Source organism: Mastacembelus armatus, unplaced genomic scaffold, assembly GCF_900324485.2.
Source record: "Mastacembelus armatus unplaced genomic scaffold, fMasArm1.2, whole genome shotgun sequence".
Classification (NCBI taxonomy): domain Eukaryota; kingdom Metazoa; phylum Chordata; class Actinopteri; order Synbranchiformes; family Mastacembelidae; genus Mastacembelus; species Mastacembelus armatus.
In genome coordinates, this window is record NW_022872917.1 from 12,073 (window position 1) to 30,029 (window position 17,957).

At 42.0% G+C, this 17,957-nt stretch overlaps 1 protein-coding gene across 2 annotated transcripts; it reads right to left on the bottom strand.

Moving 5' to 3' along the window:
- Window positions 1–2,176: 2,176 nt before the first annotated feature.
- LOC113127041 (uncharacterized) lies at window positions 2,177–14,195 on the bottom strand. 2 transcript variants are annotated; one of them, XM_026301226.1, is made up of 9 exons: window positions 13,778–13,911; window positions 5,578–5,880; window positions 5,317–5,491; window positions 5,073–5,177; window positions 4,830–4,969; window positions 4,594–4,689; window positions 4,298–4,488; window positions 3,884–4,111; window positions 2,177–3,783 (listed from the first exon to the last, which is right to left on the bottom strand). In XM_026301226.1, the coding sequence occupies exons 2-9, from the start codon at window positions 5,874–5,876 to the stop codon at window positions 3,404–3,406; spliced, it is 1,614 nt and encodes a 537-aa protein (XP_026157011.1). In that variant the 5' UTR covers window positions 5,877–5,880; window positions 13,778–13,911; the 3' UTR covers window positions 2,177–3,403. The 2 variants fall into 2 exon arrangements, with proteins under 2 accessions (XP_026157011.1, XP_026157010.1); XM_026301225.1 differs by having other exon boundaries at window positions 2,180–3,783; window positions 5,578–5,876; window positions 13,778–14,195.
- Window positions 14,196–17,957: the final 3,762 nt, after the last annotated feature.

Consider the following 17,957-nt stretch of genomic DNA (forward strand, 5'->3'; position numbering starts at 1 on the left):
GTCGACATCTGCTTGTGAACATGCTCAAATACCTAAAAGTTCATAAAGCTACTGAATGTTATTAGTTTGAGTAAAACAGTAATTCAGTTTGTCTTGTCAGTGTACATCGTATGTATGACTACTTTTTAAAGTACCTGTTCAAGTCACTCAAGGTAAAACGTCCTGTGCTCCCCAATAATGCCTCCATTAAATGATGCTGCTTAACCTCAACTATAGTAAGACATTTTATTTATACTGCACTTTACATTGATACCAAAATCTCAAAGAGCTACAACTTGATTAAAACCACACATACAGCAAAACAATACAGCATTGAAACTAAAATGCTTTTTGAAGTAAAAACGTTTTAAGATGCTTTTTGAAAGACTCCATGGTCTGACAAATTTTCATCCTTCTGCTTCACTGCTAGTACCCATTCCATTTTCATCATACAACACCTGGTTTGGGACAAAAACTTCAACAAGAATATTTATTGGGGGGAGAATATTCTATAGTTTTCCACTTACTGGTTTGTGCTATAAGCAACATGACGTCGCTGATGTCCAGGCTGCACCTGGTGCTACTACACAGGCTAAAAGCTATTATATTAAAGAAAAAAAAAAAAACAGCTTTTCTACCAGCACTACTCGGCTCGACCAGACTGTTTATCTTTGGTTTTCCATTATGGGACACTACCTGGGAGCAGGTACGTCACCAGACTGCGGGTCACCGATTGGACAGGGAGTGACGTCACTGGACGAGTCATGAGCGCCACGCCCGAGTCAAACCCGCCATTTTAAAAACTAGCGTTTGTTTTCCATTTAGCGTCGTTAGCAAATTGCTAACGCTGCTCCAAAAACACCGCGGCCCTAGCAGCTGGTGTCAGGCAGCTCTGTCGTAATGCTAGCAGCTAGCTAACAGTCTGTGTGCAAGTCAGTCCCTGAAACATGACGCAATAACTGGAAAGGTCAGGGACATCCGGCCAAAGTCATCAGCTCTTGACTACTGTCACTCACTGTTGACTGTCAATAGACACTCACCGCTCCCAATCTATTGCAATCAGTAATGCAAACAAAACATTTCTGAACAAGTTTTTGCTTAACTAAAGACTGAGGCTCTCAAATAAAAATTCTTTGCACCCAGAACAAGGTTGCAATGGTGTGCCTATTTTTTTTTTTTTTCATTTCGGTGCATTAGCACAAAATTAAAGTGCACCAAAAACATTAATACATTATATATGGTATTTCTCATGCACATTGATTGTTCTTTAAATTGCAAAAAGCAATAAAAACTACAGGCCATGGAGGTTAATCATCTCTGACTCAGTGGCGGCTCCTGACAAATCTCAGGTTGCCATGATGGCTAGTGTGACCCATTAAATGGGTAAATGAATAGCTAGCAAGCTACACATTGTCACACTGCACTGAACAATTTGTTTTTTCTGATCCCTGCATATATGAATACAACCAGAGTAACCGCTAGATGGAATCAACCCAAAATCTTCTCCATCAGCTACACAGTACACAGTATTTTGTGGACAGCTACATCCTGGAGTTCATTGTCAATGTCTTGAATAATAATTCGGCTCTACAATGAATGAACATACCAGTGATCATCTGCAGTGGGTTGCCATTTATTGGTTCACCCTCAGAGACATGTTTGGATGTAAAAGCAACACGCACCTGTCGTTGTCCACGTGGTGTCCGTGCCGGTGCCTCCATCAGGATGAAACAGAATGCAGGGGTAGCAAAACAAAGCGTTAGCTACTTCACAGCCCGCTAACCATGTTTTCCGCTCATACCAGCTCCGCGAAAAACCCCGATTATACATTTCCCCCCCTTTACAGATACTTGTTTTGGGTTTAAATTTGGTCGGCCAATTTATCCCGATTACTACAACGACTGAATGTTATTTCTCTTAACGATTTGATCGTGTTGCTCTGAGATGAGGTAACGTTAGCTATGTTGACCATGAACCCCGCTAGCTTGCTACTCCCGCGAATTGTAACACCGGGTTACGTATGACGAAAGCACGTTAGTGCAAGCCCTTCCGCAATCCATACAAAATACATTGCAGCGTCTAAAGTTTGAAAAAAAAAAAAATATGACAGTCTATGAGAGCTATCTGGGCGATTTTCTCCCGGACTGAAATCGTCCCAAATGGGATGGAGATGGGTATTTCATTTGGGCTACACAGAAGGTTCCTAGAAATATTGTTCAAGTGAACGCTACAGAAATGAAAACTAGAGCCTTTATAAACATGCTGCCAAAAAAGTATGGTCCAATAACAGAGGGTACATATATTATTAATATTATATTGTACTTAATTTGTCTGCAAAGAACATGTCCACCAACAAATCAAAATCCAAATCGTAAGTTTATTACTACTTGTTTGGGTGTTACTTCAATAAGGCATTCAGAAAATCTTAAAACATCCAAATGTCAAAAAATGGTGACATGAATAAAATGACTTCTAAGTGGTATTGATATCTTTTCTGTTCATGTCAGCCACTCAGACACTCAAAGACCCTGCTTCACTGCCAATTGCTGAATAGATCTGTGTATAACCAGCCAAAGACAGCAGACGCATTGGACAAGAGCGCTGAAAATAAGCATTCAGTTAATGGTGAAAAATATGGCAGAAACACAACAAAAGGTCAACATCATCAAGGTCAGCTGAAACTCAAGCAGTAAGCTTTCTCAAACAAACATTTTATGATAAATAAACCATGTGAAGTGGGCAGTAAATTTAAAAAAAAAATGTGAAGATTATGCAGTTTGTATTATTACTCAAGTATGGTATATTGCAGTTGTCTTAAATATTATATCATTAACGCCCTCAAAACAGTGGAGATGATTGTGGAGTTCAGGAAGGATATACCATAGTATTTATTTTATTTTTATTCTTTATTCTTTCTAGTTTATTATAAAACAATGTACATACTTCTGCATATATGCTTGCTCCAGACACCAAGACAAATTCCTAGTACTGTAAAGTGTTCTTTGCTGTAACTGGCAATAAAACCGATTCTGATTCTGATTACCCTAACTCTTGCAATACCCAATGCTACCACAGGAGGGTGGTTATCCACTGCCAGCACAGCATGACTTGCAACCACATCTGACCTGTAGTCATCCATCCATATTTGGCTTCTTTATGACACACTCGCACACTCTCAGCCACTATTTTCATTTCAAAAGAAACCAGATTCACTCTTGTGAGATACTAGTCAAAATCTTTGACACTTAAGCAGTTTCCGCAGTGTCGATGCTGATGTTTAACAGATTAAGTTGTAGTGTAGTGTGCCAACTTTATTCTTCCTCTGCAGCCTGCTAAATTCTCGCATGTCATGTGACGGAGTGTAATCGCAGTCTGCGGTTTAAAAATCACGTTTTTTCAAATCGCGATTTAATTGCAAATGCAATTAATCGTTCAGCCCTACTCCAAAGGACGCCCTTGTGACTCCGTAGTCCCACATTAATTCCTCACCAACTTTGATGTTCCTTAGGGCCACAAAGAGTATAGCATCTCGTGGCCCGTCAGGAAAGTTCATGGTGTACTTCTGTGGTTTAACATTAGGCTTTTTTCTAGAGTGGTTCAACCTTCTGCCGTAAGTGTTTTTGTCAGGATGACAAAGACACGGGAATGCTGTGGCATCAATGCACATTCCCCTGCCACCCTCTCCTTTGAAGAAGAAGAGATATCCCGATTGCTGTCTCTGTTTCCCTTCTGCTTCAGACATGAGCACTCCATGGTAATCACAAATGACATCTCCTTTTGTGAAGGGCATAAGTGCGATGACACCTGTGAAAGAACAAACAGAAAACCATCGGTCATTACATGCACACAAATATCCACTCAGGTTTAAAAGATGCGTCCAGTCCAGAGGATGTATGTAATTCACCTTTGCCCTTTTCAGTGCCAAAGTCTTTAACAGCCAGGCCTTTCCACTTCTGGTCTGTGATGGCACTGATGAGGTCAGCGTCCTCCTCAATTTTGTTTCGCTCAGGAATCCAGGCATTTACCACATCAGTAACACTGGGCCTGTTGGTTGTCCACGTCGTCTCCTTTGCCAAAGTCCTGCGTACTCGGGCAGCTTCAGGGGCAGCCGAGGTCCTGGACACAGACTGACCTGTACAATAAATTGCAAAAAGTAGGTAATGCAGAAAATGTAGGTGCAGAGTGCATGGTAAAGAAACGCAGCCAAAATGAGAAATAAAGCACTCATAATGATGATGAAAGAAAAAGTAAACTTAAAAAAAAAAAAAGATTAACCATAAATAAATCAAGGAAGCACAAGAAAGCATGCAATGCTCACGCAGAATGTATTGAGTCCGCTGTTGAAGTTGCAGATCCCTCCACCTGTGGTAGTACGGCCTGTACTGTGTGAATCCAGCCTGAATGCACTGTTCTTTGGATGGCGGGCCACCATTTAGTGTCACAGGGAACATCCCGCAGAACATGTCCCAATCCTGCATGGAAGAAGCTGGCTCTGTCTCTAAGGATGCACTGCATATAAGGGGTGGGGGTTAGGGAAAAATCCCTCAAACTCTCCTGCTGGAACTTGTCTTGGGTGTTTACTTGTAGCAGTAGGTGACATTTTAGATTGTGTACCTGGCCTGTCCTGGGGTTGGCTGTCCTCTCTGTGTGTCTGAGGCTGATGCAGGAGCGGCGGCAGCAGAAGCTTCCTCAGATGACCGTGGAAAGTACCTGCATTTTCATATGTTTGTAGAGCAATTAGACAAAACAGCCTAATAACTTCCAAGAAGTACCTACAAGGTATCCCTGCATAATCAAAGCCTTAAATATACAATTTTAGATATGTTTATGTAGTAATGGCAAGCACTCACTTGGCCCTGAGACGCCTCAAGTCTGATGCTGGGTTGGACAGCGGGACCCCAGCATCTCCTAGGAAAAACTTGCCCTTGTCGTCCTTCTGCCGATGTTGTAAAGAGATGGGCCTGATGCTCTGAAAGTAGCATTCGAATAACTGCGGGGGTAAAACAAAAAAATCATTAACATGAATTAATTAATTCACACACATCAAAAACCTCCCCAGAAACAGGAGTCCAAGTTGAGAATGTGTGACTCACTCCTTCTTCTTGTTTGTTCAGTGTGAAGGTCTGCTGTCGTGCCGTGGAACTGAGTTGGATGCTGACACCTTCGGCTACAGGCTGTCGGGCAATCCAGTCATCAACCTGTGCACGTGTGTCAGAGAGATCATGATGAAAACGTTCCCAGTGAAAGCAATATTGACCGTTATAATCTTAACATGACTGTTATGGCTTATCATTTTATTATTATTGTTGTTTTTGTTGTAGCTGCAGAGGCACTTACAGAGAGCCCTGTCACGTCCAATCCAGAAAGTTTATGATCCAGAAGAAGGACGGCCTCACAGTATTGCCTGAAGGTTGTAGCTGCTGTCCTTGGAACGTCTTTGCCGCTGACGATCTTCTGCTGGATGTACAGTACATCTTTATGTGCAAGAATGAGGACATCTGCTTTTTGAAACCTGTAGCACAGAGCAGAGAAAACAATATATAAAAGGGGTCTGTGTATCACAACAGCAGTACAAGGCATTGTACTGTAAGATGATACCTCGGTGTTGGCTGAACGGCTGGACAGTCTGGAGGAGTGTTGATAACTATAAAACCTCTACTCTGAAGGCGATGACTTAAATTGATGCAAGCAGTGATGTCAGCACAGTATTGTAGAAGCTCTGTGAAGTCCCACAGTCTGCCCTCCGTGGCAAAGATTTTCTGGGAGGTGACAGCTCTGTATGCTTCTTGCTCTCTTTCCTCTGGGCTTTGGTCTTTCATGCAAACCCTCCATAGATGAGTTGCAATAGACTGCTGGGGTGTGTTACAGAGCAGACAGTACACAGTTTGATGCTCCATCTGGCTTGCAGAGATGGGGGGGGGGGGGGGGGGAGAGAGAGTTTAATTGTTTTCACATATACAGTGGGTATGGAAAGTATTCAGACCCCTTTAAATTTTTCACTCTTTGTGTCATTGCAGCTATTTGCCAAAATCAAAAAAGTTCATTTTATTTCTCATTAATGTACACTCAGCACCCCATCTTGACAGAAAAAAACAGAAATGTAGAAATTTTTGCAAATTTATTAAAAAAGAAAAACTGAAATATCACATGGTCATAAGTATTCAGACCCTGTGCTCAGTATTGAGTAGAAGCACCCTTTTGAGCTAGTACAGCCATGAGTCTTCTTGGGAATGATGCAACAAGTTTTTCACACCTGGATTTTGGGGATCCTCTGCCATTCTTCCTTGCAGATCCTCTCCAGTTCTGTCAGGTTGGATGGTGATCATCCAACCTGCCATTTATTTCTAAAATCCTAGAAAAAGCTGTTGCTAAGCAGCTATCAGACCACTTACACAGAAATGAACTATTTGAAGATTTCCAATCAGGATTTAGAGCACATCATAGTACAGAAACAGCACTGTTGAAAGTTACCAACGATCTTCTCTTAGCCTCAGATAATGGACTTGTTTCGATACTTGTCCTCCTAGACCTTAGTGCAGCATTCGACACCATTGACCACAACATCTTATTACAGAGACTGGAGCATGTGATTGGTATCAGAGGAACAGCGTTAAAGTGGTTCCAATCCTATTTATCGGACAGATTCCAGTTTGTTCATGTCCATGATGAACCTTCCACACGAACAAAAGTTAGTTATGGAGTTCCACAAGGTTCTGTGCTAGGACCGATTCTGTTCACCCTGTACATGCTTCCTTTAGGATATATCATTAGGAAGCACTCTATTAATTACCACTGCTATGCGGATGACACTCAGTTATATCTATCTATTAAACCTGTTAACACAAACCAGTTAACCAGACTTCAAGCCTGTCTAACTGACATAAAGGCTTGGATGACCAGTAACTTTTTACTTTTAAACTCGGAGAAAACAGAAGTCATTATATTTGGGCCTAAAAATCTCAGAAATAACTTTTCTAAAATTATAGCTACTCTAGATGGCATAGCCCTGGCCTCCAGCACTACTGTAAAAAACCTTGGAGTTATTTTTGACCAGGACATGTCGTTTAACTCACACATAAAACAAATTTCTAGAACTGCATTCTTTCACCTGCGCAACATTTCCAAAATTAGGAACATCCTGTCTCAAAATGATGCAGAAAAACTAGTCCATGCGTTTGTTTTCTCAAGGCTAGATTACTGTAACTCATTACTATCTGGATGTCCTAATATCTTAATAAAAAGCCTCCAATTAATCCAGAATGCTGCAGCCAGAGTCCTGACAGGAACTAGCAAGAGAGATCATATTTCTCATATATTGGCTTCTCTTCATTGGCTCCCTGTAAAATATAGAATAGAATTTAAAATCCTTCTTCTCACATACAAATCCCTTCATAATCAAGCTCCTTCATACCTTAAAGACCTCATAGTACCATATTATCCCAATAGACCACTTCGCTCTCAGAGTGCTGGCCTACTTGTGGTTCCCAGAGTTCTCAAAAGCAGAATGGGAGGCAGAGCCTTTAGCTATCAAGCTCCTCTCCTGTGGAACCAGCTCTCAGCCTGGGTTCAGGAGGCAGACACTCTCTGTACTTTTAAGGCTAGACTTAAAACCTTCCTCTTTGACAAAGCATATAGTTAGGGCTGGCTTCAGGCAACCCTGAACCATCCCTTAGTTAGTTATGCTGCTATAGGCCTAGACTGCCCGAGGACCATCGGTGCACTGAGCTCCCCTACCCCCCCCCCCCCCCCCCCCCCCCTTCTCTCCCACCTCATGTATATTCCACCATTGAATGTTACTAACCTTGTGCTCTCTCTCTCCCCTAGTTTGTGCTCTCTCCCTCCCTCTCTCTCTCTCTCTCTCTGTACCTTCTGCAGGTGTCCCTGGTCCTGGAGCTGTTTATCGCTGATGTGCAGTTACTGGCCCCACCAACTTGCAGTGTCTATTTGTTGTTTATTTTTGCTGTTCTTTTCTCTCTGCTCTATCCACTCACCCCAACCGGTCGAGGCAGATGGCCGCCCAAACTGAGCCCGGTTCTGCTGGAGGTTTTTTTCTTCCGTTAAAGGGAGTTTTTTTTCCTCTCCACTGTCGCCAAGTGCTTGCTCATAAGGGAATTGTTGGGTTTTTAGTTTTAGTTTTTGTAAAGTGCCTTGAGATGATTTGTATTGTGATTTGGCGCTATACAAATAAAATTGAATTGAATTGAATTGAACGTTGGTGGACAGCCATTTTCAGGTCTCTCCAGAGATGCTCAATAGGGTTTAGGTCAGGGCTCTGGCTGGGCCAGTCAAGAACGGTTACAGAGTTGTTCCGAAGCCACTCCTTTGTTATTTTAGCTGTGTGCTTAGGGTCATTGTCCTGCTGAAAGGTGAACCTTCGGCCCAGTCTGAGGTCCTGAGCACTCTGGAAGAGGGTTTCTTCCAGGATATCTCTGTACTTGGCCGCATTCATCTTTCCTTCAATTGCAACCAGTCGTCCTGTCCCTGCAGCTGAAAAACACCCCCACAACATGATGCTCCCACCACCATGTTTCACTGTAGTGATTGTATTGGGCAGGTGATGAGCAGTGCCTGGTTTTCTCCACACATACCGCTTAGAATTAACACCAAAAAGTTCAATATTGGTCTCATCAGACCAGAGAATCTTATTTCTCACAGTCTGGGAGTCCTTCATGTGTTTTTTGGCAAACTCTATGTGGGCTTTCATGTGTCTTGCACTGAGGAGAGGCTTCCGTCGGGCCCCTCTGCCATAAAGCCCCGACTGGTGGAGGGCTGCAGTGATAGTTGACTTTGTGGAACTTTCTCCCATCTCCCTACTGCATCTCTGGAGCTCAGCCACAGTGATCTTTGGGTTCTTCTTTACCTCTCTCACCAAGGCTCTTCTCCCACTATTGCTCAGTTTGGCTGGACGGCCAGGTCTAGGAAGAGTTCTGGTCATCCCAAACTTTTTCCATTTGAGGATTATGTAGGCCACTGAGCTCTTAGGAACCTTGAGTGCTGCAGAAATTCTTTTGTAACCTTGGCCAGATCTGTGCCTTGCCACAATTCTGTCTCTGAGCTCCTTGAGCAGTCCCTTCGACCTCATGATTCTCATTTGCTCTGACATGCACTGTGAGCTGTAAGGTCTTATATAGACAGGTGTGTGCCTTTCCTAATCAAGTCCAATCAGTTTAATTAAACACAGCTGGACTCCAATGAAGGAGCAGAACCATCTCAAGGAGGATCAGAAGAAATGGACAGCATGTGAGTTAAATATGAGTGTCAGTGCAAAGGGTCTGAATACTTATGACCATGTGATATTTCAGTTTTTCTTTTTTAATAAATTTGCAAAAATTTCTACATTTCTGTTTTTTTCTGTCAAGATGGGGTGCTGAGTGTACATTAATGAGAAATAAAATGAACTTTTTTGATTTTGGCAAATGGCTGCAATGACACAAAGAGTGAAAAATTTAAAGGGGTCTGAATACTTTCCGTATCCACTGTATGCTCCCCTCCCCCATGTCAGCATTAACATGGTGAAGGAGTGGGGGCAATTCAATTTATTTATAAAGCACCAAATCACAATAGAATCATCTTAGTAATTTTTTAACCATTTTATTTGTGTGTATGTCTGTGATCCAACTGGAAAAGAGCCATGGCCTTCGCAAAAATGCGTGTGCTATCAGGAACAGCTGCAAATGTTGTACCTTTAACAGGCAATCGCATGGTGGCCTACATTACAAAAATACATTCATGAATAAAACAAACAAATGCCTTGACCTATGAGGAGGATGGCCTGCTGGTCATGTAATAAAATGTGTGCATGATTAAAAAATTTTTTACTATAAAGGGGTGCAACGTTGTAATTTCCACTTCTACACAGTGTATTTGTTTTCAGTGGTGTTCATGACATTTGTTTTGTTTTTTTTCCTTTTATTTTTTCTTAGGGAGAGGGGCTTTGGGAATAATTGCACTCAGTCAAACCCATTTTCAGTCACTAACCCTAACCGCGCCATATCAGTGCATAATCTTTTACCTTGTCTGCTTATTTCATGCTCCACCCTCAACCCACAAGGCCTTCTGCTCTGCTGCACACACCCTCGTGAATCCTAACCTGCTCCTGCTCCTGCTCCTGCTCCTGCTCCTGCTCCTGCTCCTGCTCCTGCTCCTGCTCCTGCTCCTGCTCCTGCTCTCACCACCCAGGACACTGCCACATTTATCCCACCACAACTAAGTCCCTCACCTCACCTGCCATCCACACAGAAAAAGAAAAATAATTTGGGATACATCCAAACTCTCAATTCCTCACAATCATTAGCTATCATTACAATTTACAGCTCTTTCAATTGGAAACCTCACCAAGTCATATCTGACTGATTTCAAAGACACCAAAATATCTGCTTTCATTTCAAATTCTGCACACTTTCTACTTTCTTCTGCCCACTCAACTCAAACCCAGCTGTAGGAATAATGTCCCTGCAACTAAAACACACTGACATCCACATTTTCTCTTGCAAATTAAGCTCAAATCCACTCAAATAACGACAATTTTCATGTAAAAACAAAAAACAAATTGACTCTTGTGAGATACTAGTCAAAATGCAAGTCTGAAATACAATATATTCATTTGTTAATGGAACAACTTTACACATTTTTTAAACTCTTCTTTTTCATCTGATTTACTTCATCTCATATATATTTTTTTAATTCATTTTTTCTTCAGTATATATTGTTTTTTACTTGCTTTTCAATTCACAGTGCCTCCTATTCACACACAACTCCACCTGCCTGTCCTCTGAGCTCCATGTCTGCTGATTTTCAAACTTCCTTCTGACCAATCACAGCCAGTATGCAAATGAGAGTCATTGTAATGAGAGTCATCGCGACTTGCACCCTCTATACCTAACCTTAACCCAGAAACTACGATTTTTCACAATAACAAACAGTATCTTGGAACCTTCCTGGAATAAAACCAAGTGGATCCATCACCAGACCATAAAAAACTATCCTGGACTTTGGACTGTTTTTTATCCCTTGCACTGAGAATTTCAAAATAAAAAAAAAATTAGATGGAAAACAATTTTTCTTACTAGCACATTGTACCAGGGAGCCTGAATAACATGCGCTGGCCCGTGCTTCTATTCCAAACTGCTCTGCATCATACAGAGGGGGGAGAGTCTTCCAAATAAAACCATTATACCTAACCCTAACTCTAACCTGAAATGCAATGAGTTTGCATTATTCTTTTAAAGACAAGGTTCAGGGTATTAAACGTGCAAAAAACTGCACAACATAGATAAAAACTCTGCAGCCATCCAGGAGACACTTGGTAGAACTGACACATTTTACACCTGTCAATGACAAAACAGTTGAAACGACCATCTCCAGTCTGAGTTCATCCAACTGCTGTCTCCACGTTTTACCCACTAGATTTCTGAAATCAGTACTAAGCAGTTTGTTACTACAACTCACTCAATTAGTTAATGACTCATTACAGTCTGGAACATTTCCAAGGACCTTGAAACCTGCTGTCATCAAGCCTCTCCTGAAGAAAAGCAGTCTTGATGCCACAATACTGAACAACTTTCAGCCCATATCAAACCTGCCATTTTTAGGCTAAATCCTTGAAAACATTGTTTACCAACAACTTACTGATACTCTCATGCTAAACGACTGCTTTGACGATTTTCAACAAAGGGGTCCCACACCCCTTTGTTCAGTCTTTACACATTTTCTTTAGGCCAGTTAATACGCAGCAATAATGTGTCCTACCATAACTATGCAGATGACACTCAGATTTACATATCACTCACAGCAGGTGAATATGGACCAGTCGATTCACTGTGCCACTGCAATGAACAGATCATTGTGTGGATGCAAAACAACTCTCTCCAAATAAACAGTGACAAGACTGAAGTAATCATCTTTGGGCCACAGAAATAAAGAGAAAGTGTCAGCAGTCGCCTTGAGTTTCTTTATCTAAAATCTAAAAATCATAGAAATCTAGGGTTAATCATGGACTCAGACTTGGATGCAGCCACATTAAATCAATAACATCATCAGCATTTTACCATATCAAAAACATTGCCAGAATCAAAGGGATCATGTCTAAACCAGACCTGGAGAGACTCATCCATGCATTTATCTCCAACAGGTTAGATTACTGTAACAGTCTACTCACGGGGCTCTCAAAACGAGCTGAAGTACATTCAGAACGCTACTGCTTGTGTCCTAACAAGAACCAGGATGTACAACCACATTAGTCATGTTCTCAGATCTCTGCACTGGCTTCCTGTCCATCAGAGAACAGACTTTAAAACAGCCCTGCTTGTGTATAAGTCTCTTCATGGCACAGCACATCTCTGATATGTTGATGCCATATGAACCATCTCGAACTCTAAGAACATCAGGGACAGGCCTTCTGCTCATGCCCAGGGTGACGAATAAAGAATAAAGCACTTTGAATTACTCTGTATGAATGGGTTGCTGGGTTACACTACGTTACTGTAGAGTCTAAACTGTATTTACATAACATTACACTCCAGCAGTCTAGTAAGGCTATACCCCAGCCCTTCCACAAAAAAAAAAAAAAGATGACTGTATGTTGGCAGACAATGTTTCCTCTAGAAATGTTTTCAGACACTTACAATTTTCCAAGCAACAGGATGACAGGTTTTGCTCCAGGTTTAGCACACAGGCTAACATTTTTTTTTTTTTCTTGCACAACACTTTTTATTGGTAAGATGTATTTATTGTACACAAATAAGTGTCAAAGCTAAGAGTTACCTCACAATTGAAGAAGTAAAAAAACATCTTCAATAATCAATAAGAAAAATCATATAAGACACCCACATATATAAAATATATGTAATAAAATTATAATAAACTGAAGTGGGTGCAAACTGACCAAATCACTACATTCAAAATGAAAACTTAAAGTTATCACTTATTTTGAATGCTTTTCATAACACCCTCAGGAAAATGATTTAGGTCACCTGATTCATTAATGTCACAATTTTATGGACACATAATCTCCCTGTGAACACTAAAGAAAAAAACCCATGGTGGACTTGAAATGCCAAATTTATAAAGTACTAGTCAGATAAAGTACAGATTAGCATGTGGCAGTAGCAACATTCCAGTCCTTAGTATTTGCAAAGTTGAGTGTACACAACATTCATGTAGCAAAATGTCTGTATTGTAGCTATGTACATTTACTCGAGTCAAAAGCTCGCTTTTATTTTCTACATCAATACTCTGCCACTCCACTGACACAATATTATGGGTTGCTCATATTCCTTTGTGCGGAACCTTTTTTCTACTCCCGCATTTACACTGGGGACGCTTTTGGGGTTGCACTGCCCCTAGAACTCCACATTCAGCTCACAGATAAACACATATAATATATGTAGCTGAGTTCTGCTGGTTGGACAATATGCAGAAAGACATTGTACTAACGACACTTTAAGCTGTTTTCTGAATCAGACCTTTAATGTGAAGGAGCAGCAACAGAGGTAGTGAATCTTTATCCTCTTAAACTGACTGGGTAATGACTCAGACCCACTCCTAAGCCGTTTTGTTCAGAACTGAGGAACACCAGTAGAACACATACCGGGAAACACTTTAACATGAAGACTGGATTTTCGCTGCTTCCAGACCTGAACTAAAATTAGAAAGAACAGACGACACCCGGAAACACTTTAACATGAAGACTGGATTTTCGCTGCTTCCAGACCTGAACTAAAATTAGAAAGAACAGACGACACCCGGACTATCTGGCCTCTTTATGGAGCCCTCTCTATCGATCACGTTGACCACTGACCTGTTGATCGCTGAGACCAGAGGAGTGGACCTCCTCGATCCTGATGGCGAGGTCGTTGCTTCTGTGGTCCGGATCCGTTAAATCTTGATTCTCCGCTTTCATTCCGCTCTTCCACTGGTCGTGGTCCATAAATTCTGGGTCCTGGTCCTCTTCAGTTTCGGCTTTGTTGTGGTTGTAGTCGACAGCGTCTGGATGCTGTTCCTTCATTCCCCACATGTAGCGGTCCTGGTCGATGAATCCCGTATCCTCTTCCTCCTCTTTTATTCCGCTTTTATAGTGGTCCTGGTCTATATAATCCGAGTCTTGGTTCTCTTCCTTCATCCCGCTGCTGTAGTGGGCCTGATCGGTTGAATTCAAGTTCTGATTAGCGATGTGACGCTCGAGCCCGTCTGCTCGACACAGTATCAATCTTTTGAAGCGGAAGTGACGCTGATCAGTGTTCCGATCGCTGTTTCAACATGGCCCAAATCACGTGACTGCTGCTTCGCGGGAATTTTGGTGTTTCAATATGTCAAGACTTTAAAAGGTCTGAGTTGTAGTCAGGGAGAGTGTTAGTTTACATTTAGGTATACTTAGTTTAGTTTCAAACACTGAATAACACACACACACTTATTCACACACCAGACAGACATAGAAATAGAGCAGGTTCAGTAATAGACAGGTAAATCAGAGAGTGAGTGAGAGAGTGAATCAGAGAGGAAGGGACATGGGAGAGAAAAAAACAGATGGTTGGAAAAAATAAAAAAAGATTACCTAATATTTTCATTGTAAATCTACTTCCCGGTCAGATTGTCACCATGGAAACCACAGCGATGGAGCGCACAAGTCCCGTCCATAGGTTTTTATTTTGAGATTTGAGATTTGTGATAGAGAGGGCTCCATAAAGAGGCCAGATAGTCCGGGTGTCGTCTGTTCTTTCTAATTTTAGTTCAGGTCTGGAAGCAGCGAAAATCCAGTCTTCTTTGGGCTGAACTTAATGTGAGGACTGTCCCATGTTCTTCACATAGTTTCAACCTTGTTGTGAAAAAGGCCCTGGAACAAACTCCTGCATTAACTGATATTAGATCAAGAGCTGGAAGAATTGTGACCCTTGTTACCTGTTTGAGTCCGAGTCCAAGATTTACCTTCACATGGCAGCTCCATCAGTGCCATGTGAGCAGATCTTCTCCAAAGCTGGAGAGGTAGTGAGCCACAAGAGGAGCAGATTAAAGCCAAGACTGTAGAAATGATTCTTTTTCTAAATAAAAATCTTTGAACCCACACAACTGCCAAAGTCACTGAAATACCCCATTTGTAATAGAAAAAACAAAGTTGCATAAGCACCAGCATCAAAATACACCAATACAACTTTACTATTACACATATTTGCCTCATCAAGGCTGCCTGTTGGACAAACATCTTTAAATATTGCATTATACAAAGACAAACACAATGACACACCTTTGACAAAATAACTTTGATTAAAGCCTCAGACAAAGATAGAATATAAGATCCATTACAGCCTGAAGTAACAAGGTTTGTCAGGACACCCGCTCAGATGCAGTTCTCAAAGACAACCAGCAGGTGTCGCTGTGTGTCAAATGCTTCGAAGGAGTGACCACTTCTTTAGCTTCATCACCTCTCTACCTCATTAATTGCTGACTGCATTTTCTTTGTAATATAATGGAGATTTTGACCTCTTATGATATGGCTCCACCATCAGCATATAATAATTGGAAAGGTCAGAGACCTCCAGCCAGTCATCAGCTCGTCACCACTGTCACTCGATCTTGACTGTCAGCACACTCACCCCTTCCACTGCAATCAGAATTCAGTTTCTATTTAATTTGTTTGCATAGCACCAAATCACAATACAATAATCTCAAGGCACTTAACAAAAACAAAAATCCAACAAATGATGGGCAGCACTTGGCGAGGGGAGAAGAAAACTCCAGCAGAACCAGGCTCAGTTTGGGTGGCCACAGCTCCAGGACCAGGGACACCTGCAGGAGGTACAAAGGGAGAGACAGAGGACAAAGCAGAAGGAAGGGGAAGAGAGGAGAGAAGAGCTCAGTTCATGATGGTCAGTCTAGGCCTATAGCAGCAGAACTAAGGGATAGTTCAGGGTCACCTGAGCCAGCCCTAGGGGTTTGGGGGGAAACTGCAGAGAGGTGTTTTAGACTGAGTCTTTGCGTCCCGGTCCCCACTCTGGATTGTCAAACTTTAGGCTGGTTAATAACCTTGTCCAGATTTCCAGAGATGAGAGCCACACCATCCAAGGTGGGATGATACCATCCTTCACTACCAGACCAGGTTTTCCCCAGAAAGTGGTCTAATTTTCTATAAAGCCCACATTTCTTACCATATTTCCAATCAGCTTTAGCCAGCAGCTTTAGGTCTGACTTGATGTGGCTCTGGCCCCCAGGAAACACTGGACTCTGGTCACTGGAGTGTCTAACTTCACGTTTCTGACCATGGAGCTGCCAATTACCAGAGTCGGTTTCTCCAAACCGGTTAGAAACATGAGCAGGCAGGTGATGAGCCGTGGGCTTCTGCTTAGCAGGATGTTTCCATCAGACAGCTAACAGGCTAACAGGGCTAGGCTAGCTGGCTTTGGTTCGAAGGGTCGTAGCTTCCAGTTCAGTGATCCTTGGCCCCAAAGCTGCTAGAAGCTTCCACTTATTCCAGGTCTCACTGTGACTAAAGGAGGCAAAGGAAAAACTAAACATGTAGCACTGAGTAGGAGAGATGGGGAGAGGCCATGCTAGCAGCTAGCTGAGCTAACTGTAGACTAACAATCACGAAGTCTGAAAACAGCAAGAAGTACTGGACAAAAAAGACAAAACTTGACTAGTACAGGAATATGTGAGCTGTTGTACAGCGAATCTAGTTAGTTTTTAGTTGAGTTAGACTAGAACTAATCTGCGAATGAGCTGTACAGAAAAACACAAGCTAACAACAGGAAGTGAATTCGCTGACCCAGGAAACCGCTTAATGTTATCTTCCTCCTGTTGACTTTAATACTGAGTATTTCTATCTGTCTCCATTAACATTTGGGTATAAAATTGAAAGCTTGCCATAATTGCTTAAATAATCAGATTGCCTTAAAAAACAAAACGAGAAATGATTCAGCTTAATAAAACATTCACAATGTGAACTCATTTATGTTATTAAATCCAACAAAAACACCTCTATTACACAGTTTAAGACAAAACAGCTCTTTTCGATCATGAAATATATACACTGACCAAAATTATAAATGCAACACTTTTGTTTTTGCCCCCATTTTTCATGCGCTGAACTCAAAGATCTAAGACTTTTTCTATGTACAGAAAAAGTCTATTTCTCTCAAATATTGTTCACAAATCTGTCTAAATCTGTGTTAGTGAGCACTTATCCTTTGCTGAGATAATCCATCCACCTCACAGGTGTGGCATATCAAGATGCTGATTAGACAGCATGATTATTGTGCCTTAGGCTGGCCACAATAAAAGGCCACTCTAAAATGTGTAGTTTTATCACAGCACAATGCCACAGATATCGCAAGTTTTGAGCGAACGTGCCATTGGTATGCTGACTGCAGGAATGTCCCCCAGAGCTGTTGCCTGTGAATTGAATGTTCATTTCTCTACCATAAGTCGTCTCCAAAGACGTTTCAGAGAATTTGGCAGTACATCCAACCGGCCTCAAAACCGCAGACCACGTGTAACCACACCAGCCCAGGACCTCCACATCCAGTATCTTCACCTCCAAGATCGTCTGAGACCAGCTACCTGGACAGCTGCTGCAACAATTGGTTTGCATAACCGAAGAATTTCTGCACAAACTGTCAGAAACCATCTCAGGGAAGCTCATCTGCATGCTTGTCGTCCTCATCGGGGTCTCGACCTGACTGCAGTTCGTCGTAACCGACTTGAGTGGGCAAATGCTCACATTTGATGCCGTCTGGCACTTTGGAGAGGTGTTCTCTTCACGGATGAATCCCGGTTTTCACTGTACAGGGCAGATGGCAGACAGCATGTATGGCGTCGTGTGGGTGAGCGGTTTACTGATGTCAACATTGTGGATCGAGTGGCCCATGGTGGCGGATGGGTTATGGTATGGGCAGGCGTATGCTATGGACAACGAACACAGGTGCATTTTATTGATGGCATTTTGAATGCACAGAGATACCGTGACTAGATCCTGAGGCCGATTGTTG

Coding starts and splice junctions, on each gene's coding strand:
- LOC113127041 (XM_026301225.1), bottom strand. CDS start 14,098: ATGAAGGAAGAGAACCAAGACTCGGATTATATAGACCAGGACCACTAT. Junction 5,492..5,577: donor GCCGTTCAGCCAACACCGAG/GTATCATCTTAC, acceptor TCTGTGCTACAG/GTTTCAAAAAGCAGATGTCC. Junction 4,970..5,072: donor TGAACAAACAAGAAGAAGGA/GTGAGTCACACA, acceptor TTACCCCCGCAG/TTATTCGAATGCTACTTTCA.